We start from the raw sequence: 13355 nt of genomic DNA on the forward strand, positions 1-13355 counted from the left end.
ATGGATAGTGCAATCCTCACCTGTATAAAAATGCAGTGTACGCAGAAGCCATCTCGCTTCTGTACACAACCTACACATACACTGTTCAGTGCAGAGTATCAGAAAGACTGCAGACAACAACTGTGGAATGTTTGAAGCATCAATACCTTTACTGTTGTTACAGATGTATCAGGTATCTCTACAATGTGCAGACTTGAAATTTCTTAAACTGAAGACTTTCAAAATCCTCCTGACAACAAAAAAAAAGTGAATTTATGCCTAAGTTAGCACACAAGACCATGCAGACTTACCTCATCTGTAAAGCTACAGATATAACTTGGTACTTGTTTATTTTTTAAAAAGAATGGTTACCAGCTGTACTCCTGCCAGAGTTTAATAAAAAAAGGACACACAAAAAAAAAAAAAGAAACCCAGACTTGCATAAAATACAACTTTTAATTATGGATATTGCCCTCCCCATTACAGGAAGGACAAAACCTTTAAAAGCAGTACTGTCAGTTCTAGCACCAGAAAGGCAGCTCATCTCTCAAAGTACATTGAGAAACAGACTTCAGAATGAACTGAAAGATCCAACATGCCCAGTGACAAAAGCAAATCTTCATCCTACTCAGATTAAATCTTTAGTTCCTGCTGTTCCATAAACAGTAATTTGACACATTCATAGAACATTTATCGGCTTGATGAACAATGATCTCAACTTGAAAAAGTTGAAGCGTGCTAGAAGGTTTGAGAATGCAAGGATGTTTTTTAAGGATTGTTCTCATAAAAATGCAAAGTAGCAGATAATTTACTTCAAGATGAGTGTATAGCAAAATTATGCTTTTGAGATAAGTATCTTAACACTTACAGCAATATTCACAAAGAGTAACTGTAGTCTAGGAAAGCTAATCTCTCTATACTTCCTTTACAGCTGATAGGGAGCGATAAGCATATTTAGAGAGTTTCAATGCACTTAAATATAAGTTTCCTGCTTTGAATGAACCTCTTCTTTCCAAATGGTATCAAGAGCCTCTATTGGCTAACCCTTCATGAGCCCACTCCACTTCAAGTACCCAAAAAAGATAAGACTGTAATCAACCTCAAACAGAAAAGCATCTACTTTCCTCAGCAAGATCTCTTTCTTCACCTAATTCAAGTTTTACAGAACTTCTTTATTTCTTGTATCTGTAATTGCTCAGCAGCAGCCAAAGCACTCTGACAGCTCATTTCTTGGCCTAACTGAAGTACGACTTTGCTGATACATCAAGCAAACCTGCCTTGAAAGTCATAAGACCAGTTCACAATTCCAAGAAAAAACAAAACAAAACAACAGACCAAACTTAAACCAATATGAAACAAACACATGCATTTTAAAGTGAGAAAGGGTCACACCAGCTGGAACTTGTGGACAGATGCCATAGTGACACCTTGCAAAATATTTTAGTGTTGCCAATTTTGCAACAGAACATAGTGGCTAGAAATCAACTCCTCATATTCCTCTACTCTTATCCAAAAGCAGATTTTTTTACAAAGGTATGTTCAAAAGTAATAGACACAGTTCACTGGGCTACAAATAACCACATCACTGCCTCCAAATCACTCTGGCATCTCAGAAATTTATTACCACCATCACAATGGGAAGCCTCAGAGCATCACAACACCTAAGAATAACAAATTCCTTGCCATTAACTAAGCTATATGCTATACAAACTAATTAATGCTACTCACATCAGAAAAACATTGATGGCCTACCCAGTATATTAACGTTATCATGCCCATAGAGTAAAACACTTCTGTGATGTTTGTAACTTTTTTTGCTAATTGACTATCGTATGTGAACGGAGTAGCCCCATAAAAGGCTTCCCAAAGAAGACAGGTGTATGAAATTTCAATCCATACATTCCCAAGAAGCATGCACTACAGTGAATGTCACAATCAGATTTAGGTGCTTCTGTTTCTTCTAAAAATCTCAGTGGTGCTCTCCACTCAGCAGCTCCTGTTGTCATTTGGAGGCCTCCGCTGAAGCTGTCATGAGTGGCATCAGTGTTAGTTTTACTCCAAACTTAGGACTCCAACATTTTAAGTCAAAATATTTGAGAAGTGCTAAAGGTGTTACAATGTAAACTATTCCCCACTACAAATATAACTCCATGTCCCCTATTTGAGATCCCCCAGATAGAAAACTCTTTTTTGTGAGTGTGTCACAGACCGTTCACAGCATACACTTTAACAGAATAGAGTATATCTCTCTCCCTTGTTACAGAATTCAAGATAACAAGTCAAACCTAAGGACTAACTGTACACAGTAAGCAAACTTAATCTTACCAGCATTACTGATACTGGCAATTTCTGCAATCTTCACAACTCTAAGAATGGAACACTGTGCTACAACCAGTGACAAATTAATTTTAAGAGTAACTGTTCACTTGCAAAGTAAACCTATCCCAAACCACATAACATCTATGACCAGTGTTCTTTAAGCAAAAATAAAGTACATAAGAAAAAAAAGCAGACTTCCAGCAGAAACTGAATATTGCAAACAAATGCAGCATTTAAATTAATGTATGAGAGGAATTATGTGTAAATCATCAGCCATATTTTGCTTTTGAGAACACAAAAAAGAAAGCACATCCTTAAACTCCTGTAAGTACCTCCGTCCTTTTCAGTTCATGTTCCAGTTCTATGTCAGTGATGGACTGAGAGACTATTTTGGGAAATAAGCCAGAGAAATAAACTCATTTTCCGTTTCTACAGCTAGTTTTAATATCTATCTTCAGGTGATAAGAAACTTCACTTTTCTTCAATGTAACCATCACAATTGATAGCACCTTCCATTCAGCAAAACTCACTGATTTCACAGTCATGTGAAAATCTGGAATGTGTGTTTTAATCACAGCTGCAAATGACAATACTATCATTTCAAATCAAGTACCAAAAAACCTGAACACAACAATACATGCAAACCTTTCTGATTAACATGGTCTGCCTGGCATCTTCCTATAACACCAGAAAGGACAAAATCTAATTCTCTAGGGTCATTTTCGTGTCTTGACTGTGAAGGCATCTCAGGTTTCATTTGCTATACATCTTCTGAATCTTGCAACAGCTCAAGGAGCAATCCTCCTCAATGAACAGCCTTCATTACACACTATGTTACTCATTCCTCAAAGCACGTTTCTTCCTACACAGTACATAAGGCAGCAATACAACAAGGAAAACCAGAGCATGGCAATATAACTAAGATTTTTCTCATCTTCTTCCTCTCTCTTGCCATCAAGCTTTCACACTCCATTAACACGCTGCTGTCTGGAGCTTCTGCTTAAGATACCTTTCCTGGCTCACACTCCTATCTTCCTGGTTCAATACCCTGTGTGCTCTCTCCCCATCATAACTCAAATTAACTCTGTACATTGTCAGACATTTATTCCATTATTTCCATCCTTAATAAAAATACAAAATGCAAAAGCCTCTCATAATACATTAACATGGAATATTTAAGTAGGATAACACATGAGTCATACAGAACTCTGACACAGCGTAGGAAAAAAAAAAAAACAAAACCAAACCTCCTGAATCGATCTCCAATTCTAGAGTAAAACATTCACCAATGACAACAAAGAGCAATAAATTTAACCAGGGAGCAACAGGTATGGGTACACTCAGACATCTCACACTTGGAACTATACAGAGGGCTGAATAATACCATTGAAAAGACAGACAAGTATAACCTTAATATACATTAATGGAAACTGAGAAAACCACATGTGCATGCATAGGTAACATGTACTCTGCAAAATCCAATGATTTTTTTTTTTTTACCACATGCATAAGATTATGCATCATTTTTGTAGCCAGCAGGTCTCACCAAGCAGGTCTAAATGGACAAACTTGTCCATTTTCATATCCATATTCAGTATGCACTGTTTTTCAAACAGCGTAACCAACACAGACTGACACAGTAAGATACTGCTAAGCTATCAAGTACACAAACTCTTCCACTCTGTGCTTTGCTAACAACCTTCAGCTTCCTGCAGACCAGAGGAAAAAAAAAAGTATTAAAAAAAAAAAAAGTAATTTAACTCAGTCCCTCACAAAATTTAAACCAGAATATAACAATGAAAGCCTCACTTTGTCAAAAAACTCAGGAATCAAATGCAAAGACATGAACACAATGTATCCTCACAAGGTTTCTTTCTTACATCTCCCCCTGCACCCGGGGTAGCAGTGGGTACTGTATCATCACAGGGGCATCGAGGATGCTACGTAATTATGCTTTCTTCTCAAGTGATAAAAATTTAAGAACCCTCATAAATACAGATAATAAGGTAAACTAACTACAGACTCAAAAGTTCCAGTGGAAGGATTACTATGTACATGCCCACATCTAATAATCACTTTTAACACTACAGTTCCACTGCCAAGGTTGCTTTTCTGTCAAGGGAGTAGTCCTGCTTGTCTACAGGAACTGCTACTTTCCAGATGAACCACAGTGACAAGCAGGAGGTGCAGGGCAAACTGCTAATCCAGCTGAAAAGATTTATTTTAAGTTTTAGTTAACCATCAGCCTATGTAACTGATCTCACAGTTCTAAAGAACCAATACCAACACAAAAAAGGAGCAAGAACTCATGCTGGGACCATCCCTCTTGGCCACTGCACAGATTCTGATCTTTTTAAAATCATAGAATCATAAAATAGTTTGGGTTGGAAGGGACCTTAATGATCATCTAGTTCCAACCTCCCTGGCACGGGCAGGGACACCTTATGCTAAATCAGGTTGTTATAAGCGTGGTCCAACCTGGGCTTGAACACTGCCAGGGATGGGGCAGCCCCAGCTTCTCTGGCCAGTCTGTGCCAGTGTCTCACCACCCTCATAGCGAAGAATTCCTTCGAAATATCTAATCTGAATCTACCCCGTCAGTTTAAAGCCATTCAGTCACTATCATGGTGCACTTGGACTTCCAGTGCTGGAAGTCTCCTCAAAGGCTCTCTTGCAGTCACAGCAGAAGGAGAAAGACCCTTGCATCAATAAATTAGTTAAAATACAGAAAATTGCAGACATGGTTGTTCTCATAAGAAAGAAGGGTACCAGTGAAGCTCCACATGAGTCTGTGTTGTTCAAGATATTCTAAACTATTCAAGAGACAAGAGCAAGGTGAATAGTCTTCCAACACTACTGTGCCTATCAATATTACAGTATTTGGGAAAGCAAGGAAAGGGCTGACAGCAGTAGAGGAGGTGGTCTTTATCAAACTCAGGGACTGAGCAAATAAAACAGGAGACAGCACAGATAGTGATACAAGTTGGGGGGTAGAGGTGAGGGTGGAAAAAAGCAGTTCTAACTTTGCAGATAACAAAACTATAGGCTTTTCACTGAATATTGCCAACACTCACAAATTAAAGACATATTGGGAATTATTAATTTTTATAGGGGGGTGAGGGGAAACAGAAACCAGTTCAAAACAGATGACACTCTGCCCATCTTGAATATCACCAGCAGTGCTAGGGCCTTCAGCTCCAGAAGAGGAAAGAGTAGTTTCAGAGAAGAGCAAAAAGTAAAATTGAAGGCACAGAATGGGTTCTACAGGGGAAAACAAACAGGCAAGTTCAGAGACTCTGGTTTCAGAAATATTCAGGTGGAAGAAGAAAGCAATGAAGAGTTCCAAATTCATGAGGAACAAAGAGATGGATTGTTCATTTTTTCCCAAAAGAAATGTGGCACCAAAGGATACCAGTACAAGCTAAGTTCAAAAACTGTAAGTAAATAAATAATGCAACAAATACCATACCAAAAGGATATCTGGATACCAGACATTTAGCAGCATGAAAAAAACCCAACAGTTGGCCAAGTTGATGGTAAAAGTCCAAAGGCTACTAGCCACACAAAAACCACCTAAGATTTAGAACAAACACATTTCTGAAAATATTTAGGGATTGAAAGAATATTCAAGCTAAGTACTGTGTAAACTTGCCCTGTTCTCACTCTTTCATAAGCATTCATTCATGCTCACCTGTTGGAGGAAAGCACTTGATTATCTTCTGTTTGATTTCATTACAGTTTAAGATTTTAGGTAAAACTTGTCAGCCATTTCAGCAATAGCATTAAATATTCACTTGAAGGTGTCATTTGGTATCCGTGATAGTGCCAGTATCACAGTCACAGAGTCATAACAGATATTCTCTAATGGAACTGGCTGCAGCAGTTTAGGAAGTTATTCATTACACTATCCACCTTATCCCTGCCTGAAGTTACTGCACTTAACTGGTATCAGCAGTGCAAGAAATGCTTTTCTAATTCCTGCTTTATACCCATTCAAATATCAACAAGCCATTACAGAAAACACAAAACAGCACTTGAAGATTTGGAGTTTGTTATTCCAACTGATTTTTATCAAACAAAAAAAAAAAAAAAAGGCTAAAAGCCTCATGCTGGAGTTACAATAATTGTGACATTTCTAAAAATACACAGTGTGACAAAACAACAATTAAATACAGGTTGAGCTTCACCAGTCATAAGCAGTTAGCATCAAAAAATATTTAGGGTTACGATTCTCATGTTGTAGAGAACATTAACATCTTCATGTAGAATATCTTATTTTCTTTAGATTTTCTTTAGCAGTTTAATTACTGCTTGTGTCAGGATTTTAGTTCTCTCTTAAAATTCAAACAGCTTGAGCTAGATATACCCTAGCTTTTAAATCCTGGTTCAAAGGTGAGACCATAGTTCCTACTGTTATCATTTTGGTAATGCGACATTCAAACTGTTAGCATATACAGAACTCTCTTGTCCAAATTATTTTGAAATAATTTTGGGATAGGTAAGAGGTAATCAATACTGACTACTTATCTTTTGCAAGAAGACCTTGTTTAAGAATCATTATTGATGTCTGGTTTGTTTTTTGTGAAGGCAGTACTGCTGAAAGAACTGCAAAATCTGTCCCATCTGTGATCCAGCCTTGAAAATTACAGTTAAGATCATTTATATAAGTCAGATAAAATGGTGTAAGCCAGGGTATATATAACAGCATAACAGATGTGCTGAACACATCTGCTCCATAGACTCACTCTGCAATTCTTCCAATAACGCATGCCTATATAATAAAAATTTCTTCTACTATGTCATTGGACTGTATGACATCTCAAAATAGCAAAAGGCTTGTTCATGTACTGCTAGACTGACAGAAGTTATCTTAGCAAAATGTCTTACTTGAAAGACAGCACATGTATAAAACAGGCTGGTAATGACATACTTTTGCCAATAAAAGCTGCATCTAACCCTAGGAGAACTTGTTCTCAATCAAGTTTCCTGTTGTAGAGCAGGCTATATGTTCAAAAGCCACAGGGACTGTATGTGCTGGCAAATAGATGTGGAAGAGCAGAAACTGCACATTTTCCTGTAGAATAATTTATTGAACAGTGATCCTGGTTTGAGTCTAGAAATGCTTACTATAAGAAAACTAACCAGAAATAAAGGCTGAATTCAATATAGTATAAGGTGCTATTCTTCAGAAAGATAATTCAATCTCATACATATGAAGAAAGGGATGCCTGATTTAACAAGCAGTAATACAAGCTCCTGTGTTAACATGCATTAGCAAAACAAAAAGCCAAAAAACCCCAACAACAACTAAAAAAACCTCCAAAAACAAACAAAATAAAACCAACCCACAAAAAACCTACAAAAAACGAGACCAAAAAAAAAAAAAAAGCACCAGCCCCAACCATACCTGCAGACACGCACCCCAGAATGACATTTTAATAAGGCTGTCATGTTACTTCTGCTGCAACTTACAGAGTAAGTTAATTGCTCTGTTGCTGTAAGACTTTGCTTGGGGAACTTTGAAAAAGATACAGACAAATCACAGAGTCCAACAGAGTTTACAACAACAACAACCCTGAGAAAACTCAATCTGTGAAGAAAAGGCCTGTTTGCACAGTTTAGTAAAGAGAAGTCTGAAATAAAAGGAGGAGTCTTCACATACGCAAACCATTGGTGCAAAGAGTACAGAAATCATTATCCTGCATGAGTAATAATGCTTGGACAAGAACTAACTGGCTTAACTAGCATGAAGACAGAGACTTAAGTTAAATATTAAAAAAAGCCTCCTAACTATAACGATAGTTATGTACTAGCTATAAATAGATCAGTGAAGAGGTGTGGTATTCCCCTCTTTTGAATTTTTTAAGAGAAGATCAGACAAAAGTCTGTCAGACCTGATTTCAGTGTATTTGTTTCGAAATCACAGCAGGGGCTGAATTCATAAAATCCCTTCCCTTCTTACACATCTATAATTTCTTCATTTATCCAAATGACAACTGTTTATCTATGTTACTATATCCAAGCTTTAGAAGTACAGTCCTTGCAACATAAGTATCTGAAACATTTGAATTTTATCACATTGCTGTTCTCAGACTGATAGTGTACTTTGTGAAGCATCTTTTACTACTGCAGATAATCCACAGAAGTGGACAAATGATTGAATAGAAATACAGAAAGAGATGCAAGTGAGGAAAACATAGTAAAGGACTCAAAGAACAAAAAACATGGCTGAAAACAAAGCTACAGCAAAGAAAAATACCTGTTGCCTAAAGAAAATTATTTTTGTCTATCATGTGAAAAACTAAGTTACAGTTTGCTGTTATAATTTCAAAAACACACAATTTGAGATACAGAAATTAAGGTAAGTAAAAGACTTTGCAAATGGACAGGAAAAAGTCACACCTTTACAGGCCCCGCTACATTACCAATTCCCAACTCCCAGTTTTTCAAGCACATTGCAGATACCCCCTGCTTTGGCCTTGCTCTAGTAAGTCCAACTTCAAATGACCTCATTACACTGGGCTCTAAACTATGCCATATATATATTTGTGGGTCAAGTGTCCCTAGAGCAGTGGTTCGCACAGGTGGAAATCAATGTAATATCCTAACAGAACTCCATCTTTCCTTCTTTTATTGTCAACCAAACCTTCTACAGCTCCTCAGAAACTACACAAGGTGAATATATTAAAGACACCTCAGAAAATAAAATGCAAACAGCATATTAAACTAAGAAACTGGTTAATAGAGCCATAAGCTGCATTTGTTGTTTATTACTGTATTACTAAATCAAGATGTCATGCTAAAATCCAGAAGTGAGAATCAGGACTGCACTGCATTCTGAGCATGTTCCCACTGCCCAATTATACATTTACATGTAATTCCTTAGCACTGCAACACACCAGACTATTAAAATAGCAAATGCAGTACTTATTGTTTTTAAAAAAGGCTTTTATTCTCTCCCATAGAAAAAAACAGAGCGCCTAATAGAATTCAGTGGGGCTTCTGTGGATTTTTTTGTCTGTTTGCTTTGTTTTTTAATACTGTGTCACTTCTACTTCCGAATTTTGAAAGCTTAAATTTAGAAATTAACCTTTCAGTACAGCAAACCTAGTCGTTTGCCGATTAGGTAAGCCTATCAGAGTCAGTAGTCAATATATATATTTATATTAGTTTATCATATGCATGAAAAATAAGCTCTGCAAAAGTAGCAAGATGTACTTAATTACGTTGATCAGTCACATTTTCTTAATTCACTGCTTTTTCTCCAAAGAGTAGTCTAAACAGAGACTAATGTGAGCAGCAATGATCTAAAACAAAATTATTAGAAAACACATTCATTACTACAAACCAAACGTGTACCTCTGGATAGATCAAAACACCTTTGGTTGTGTGTTTGGTGGGAGAGGGGGAATCAATGAAGGGAATTACTATTATCATTCTCAGGTTTTATTTCCTAAAAAAACATTTTCAGTTCAGAGAATGCTCAGTTAGAGAGCCACTGAACAATCCATCAAAAAGTATGTTACATGTTACTCATTACTTCTGACAGCTTGCTGTTCTAAAAAGTCAGCCTGCAGTAAAGATAATACAGATTAAAAACATAAAATGAAACTTAAGATTACTAATACATAAAGTTTTTTCAAGAAGTTCGCCATGAATACCTAGTAATGATAAAGGTTTAAAAAACAATAATAGTAATTTGCACCTAAATATTAACATTGTATTTTAGGAGTTTATAAGAAAAAATGTAAAGTAAAAAATACAAATGTGAATTAGATTTACAGCATGACCACCTTCCTTGCTTTCTCCAGAAGAAAGCTTTACCTTTATAATAAAAAGGTAAGACTTCTGCATTTAGCCTCAATAGGCTCTAAATTCCACGAGTCTGTTCATTTATGACCTTTCCCAAGAACCACAGCAAAGAAACACTGATGGGTCTATGGCCACATTTGAAAGGCTATTCATTTTTGAAATACACTATCTAGAGTTTTATCAACATTTTACAAAAAGCTTCCCTACCATGATATTAAACAACATGGTTATGCTCTTGTTAACCTACATTAATAAAGTCTACCCGTTGTAGGTATCTGCCTACCCACATATACTACAAAAGCTCTCACTATTACCAGATGCCACAGCTCTCTTCAGAAAAGTTTCTTCTGACAGTTTAGAAATCTCAGCAAGCCAAGACAAGCCATTCAGAAACGTGTGTTTTCTTCACCATAGTCTTCCATTAGTGTCAGGCAAACCACCGACACAGAGTTCATCAAGACAAACTGTACACAGATCTTCCTCCAGCAGTAAGTCCATTTGATAAACATTTCCCTGCTATTCTGCTGTATCAAAATGCAACAGAACCTTGGAAAAAACTCAAATTAATCATATACAGCCTTACATTATCTGAATCAATATTTGGGTTCAATACATTTCAATGGCAATAGCGACAAACACAAAGTGTGAAGAAAACAAGAATTCCAGCAAGTTCTCATATTTTAACATATTCCTGAGGAAGGCAATTATTTCCAAAATCAGCAAAGGCATACGTGACAATAATATTTCCTCATGCAGTATTTCTCTCATTTACAAATGACAGTGACAGGCTCCATAAAGAGTGGGAACCAAAACAAGAAAATTCTAAGGTTTTTCAGTGTGCCCTAGGTACTAACTTATATCACTGCCCATTCACTTAAAATGATCCATAAGGGAACTCCATAGGAAAGAGCACTTTCTAGGGTATTCTGCTAATAAATGGTATGCCATCAGAGAATCCGATGTAGTGCATGACAAGCATGTAGACATTCATTCTGCAAATACTACTACATCTTTGCCATATGCATAGCAACACATTTCTGAAGGCCTCTCACACTCTGCAACGTGCTGCATTGTTTAAAGAAAAGAAATGCTACAGCTGAGAAACATTTTCTGCAGACCAGAAATCCCCCTTACTTCAAGGCAGGTCTCTATTATCTTTTACCACCCTCTTAGAGGACATTTCATGATACAATACATCTTAGAAGCACTCAGCTTATTTAATGCTTTGATCTTCAGTAATTCCACAATCAAAAACTAAAACCAGCTTTATAAGGCAAAAAATTAAGCCAGAAAAAAAATAAAAACTTAAATCCGAAACCCAAAACCCAACCGACCGCATGGGTGCTGCAATGCACCTCAAATACAACAAGGGAAAAAATAATCTAACGTTCACTTTTCCTCTGACAAAAATATCTTGCAGAATCTGACCTACATACCCAAATCATAGCTCTGCTATCACTGTAGAGCAATTTAAAGACAGGATGCTACAGCATCAGTATGCAATCACAGCAAGGTTTACGGTGACACAGAAATATTTGTAGAGCTGCTAAAATCCTTGGGATTCCGTAGTTCTAACGTAAATGACTAATAAGCCCCTCGCCCCCCCGCCCCCCCACCCCAAAGACCTAACCCCCGCGTACCTCCATCTGCGAAGGGTCGGTGCCCCCAGCGGCTCTCAGCAGTGCGCACCCCCCCAACCCGGCCCGATACCTCCTGGACACCGAAGCTGCCCCAAGCGGCCCCGCATCAGCGGCCCCTCCAACCCAACGCGCTCTAACAAATCCGCCCCCTTGAAAGCACACCGCATCCGGGCCGCCCCCGCCCGCCCTTCCCCAGAGCGGCCCCCGCCCGCCCCGCCGGCACCAACCTGTGTCACAGCGGAGGCCGGGCGCCCGCGAGGGACCCCCCGCGCTGCCCGGTGGCGGAGGGAGCAGGCCCGGCTGGGCGGGCGGCGCAGAGGGAGCGGCCAGGTTTCCGGAGAGCAGCCCACCCCCCCGGAGGAGGGGGGGAAGGGGCCAGGGGCCTGCCCGCCCGGGGGCACGGCGGGGAGGGTGACAGGAGGCACCGAGGCCGGCACGGAGGGAGCCGCACGCCGAGGCAGGCCCGTGAGGGGGCGAGTGGCAAAGGGGTTCCCGGAACGCTGCCGCCGCGACAGAGCCGGCCCGGGCTGAGCCGAGCCGAGCCGAGCCGAGCCGAGCCGGGCCGGGCCGGGCGGTGGGTGGCGGCGGGGGGAATCCCGTCAGGAGTGAGGCGCCGGTACCCGCTACCGCTCCGGCTGCCAACCGAAAGCTCCTCCCCCCCCTCCGCCGAAACTCGTGACGTCACTGCGCCGCCAGCGGCGGGCGGGGAAGGAGCGTCAGGGCGCACGGGCGGGGCGAGGAGAGCGTGCCGCCTCTGCGCACGCGCAGGAGGAGCAAGCATGGAGGGGGTGTGAGGGTGCGTGTGGGGTGGGTCTGTGCCGCCTGGCGTACAGCAGCCTGGTGGGCAGGGGGCTCCGGGCAGCGGCTGCTCGTTCCGCCAGGCTCTGAGCTGTTGGTTCGCTGCGGGTTTGTAACCTCCGATGATCAAGGGCAGGGTGTGAACGTTCCCCGCCGGACAGCCATGGCTCCTTCGCTGCTTAGCTCAAAAAAGCCTCTTACCCCCGGCATGCCCTGAGTAGCTGCCCTGCGGTAGGACAAGCTGCCCTAGCTCCACCTTGAGCAGCCCATACACGACATCAGGACAATCCAAAATGCTGGTCTGCCACCTTCAGGATGTCCGTTTCTCACAGTGCAGCCTGACTGCTCTCTGCAGGTGCTACCTTCTTCCTTCAGGAATTCAATATATGCTAAAAAGAAGGATGCTACCCGAAGTTAACCAGTGAGGAAGTATCTCCCAATTCATAGCAGGACAGCTATGAATGCAAATCCTCGAGGTCTAAGTAGCACATGACTGTAAATATTACTACAGCACTGTAATCAGTTTTGTACAGATTTAAAAAGCTTGCAGCCGTGAACCACTGCGTACAAATGCACGAGTGACTGCGTGTTTAGCAAGCCCCCTCGGGTGACACTGATGGTGGGCAACGGATATACAGAGAGGGCAGCAGCGAGCTGTGCTGCTGCACCTCACGGCAGCGCAGCCCTCGCAGCAGAGCTGCACTCAAGCGCTGCTTTCCAGCTACGTGGCCAAAGGTATTTAAGACAATTGGAGGCTTATAAAGCCTGGACAAGCCCTCAAAATCCACCCAAAACAAGGGCTGGGGG

The 13355-nt window shown here is 40.4% G+C and overlaps 2 protein-coding genes across 5 annotated transcripts in view; both read right to left on the reverse strand.

Annotated features, from left to right (window-relative positions):
• The window catches only part of MAP3K2 (mitogen-activated protein kinase kinase kinase 2), a 56252-nt gene extending 43835 nt beyond the window's left edge, over positions 1–12417 (reverse strand). For 2 of the 4 annotated variants that reach the window (XM_065671534.1, XM_065671531.1), the window contains exon 1: positions 11978–12417. The gene's annotated coding sequence lies outside the window, so the exon portion shown is untranslated. Of the gene's footprint in view, positions 1–146; positions 230–11750; positions 11771–11977 lie in introns of those variants that run through there. The other 2 variants (XM_065671532.1, XM_065671533.1) reach the window with 2 other exon arrangements.
• LOC136010062 (basic proline-rich protein-like) lies at positions 11983–12531 on the reverse strand. Its single transcript, XM_065670683.1, has one exon. The coding sequence runs from the start codon at positions 12529–12531 to the stop codon at positions 11983–11985; it is 549 nt and encodes a 182-aa protein (XP_065526755.1).
• Positions 12532–13355: the final 824 nt, after the last annotated feature.

This window comes from Lathamus discolor, chromosome 3 (assembly GCF_037157495.1).
Source record: "Lathamus discolor isolate bLatDis1 chromosome 3, bLatDis1.hap1, whole genome shotgun sequence".
Classification (NCBI taxonomy): Eukaryota; Metazoa; Chordata; class Aves; order Psittaciformes; family Psittacidae; genus Lathamus; species Lathamus discolor.

Coding starts and splice junctions, on each gene's coding strand:
- LOC136010062 (XM_065670683.1), bottom strand. CDS start 12,531: ATGCTTGCTCCTCCTGCGCGTGCGCAGAGGCGGCACGCTCTCCTCGCC.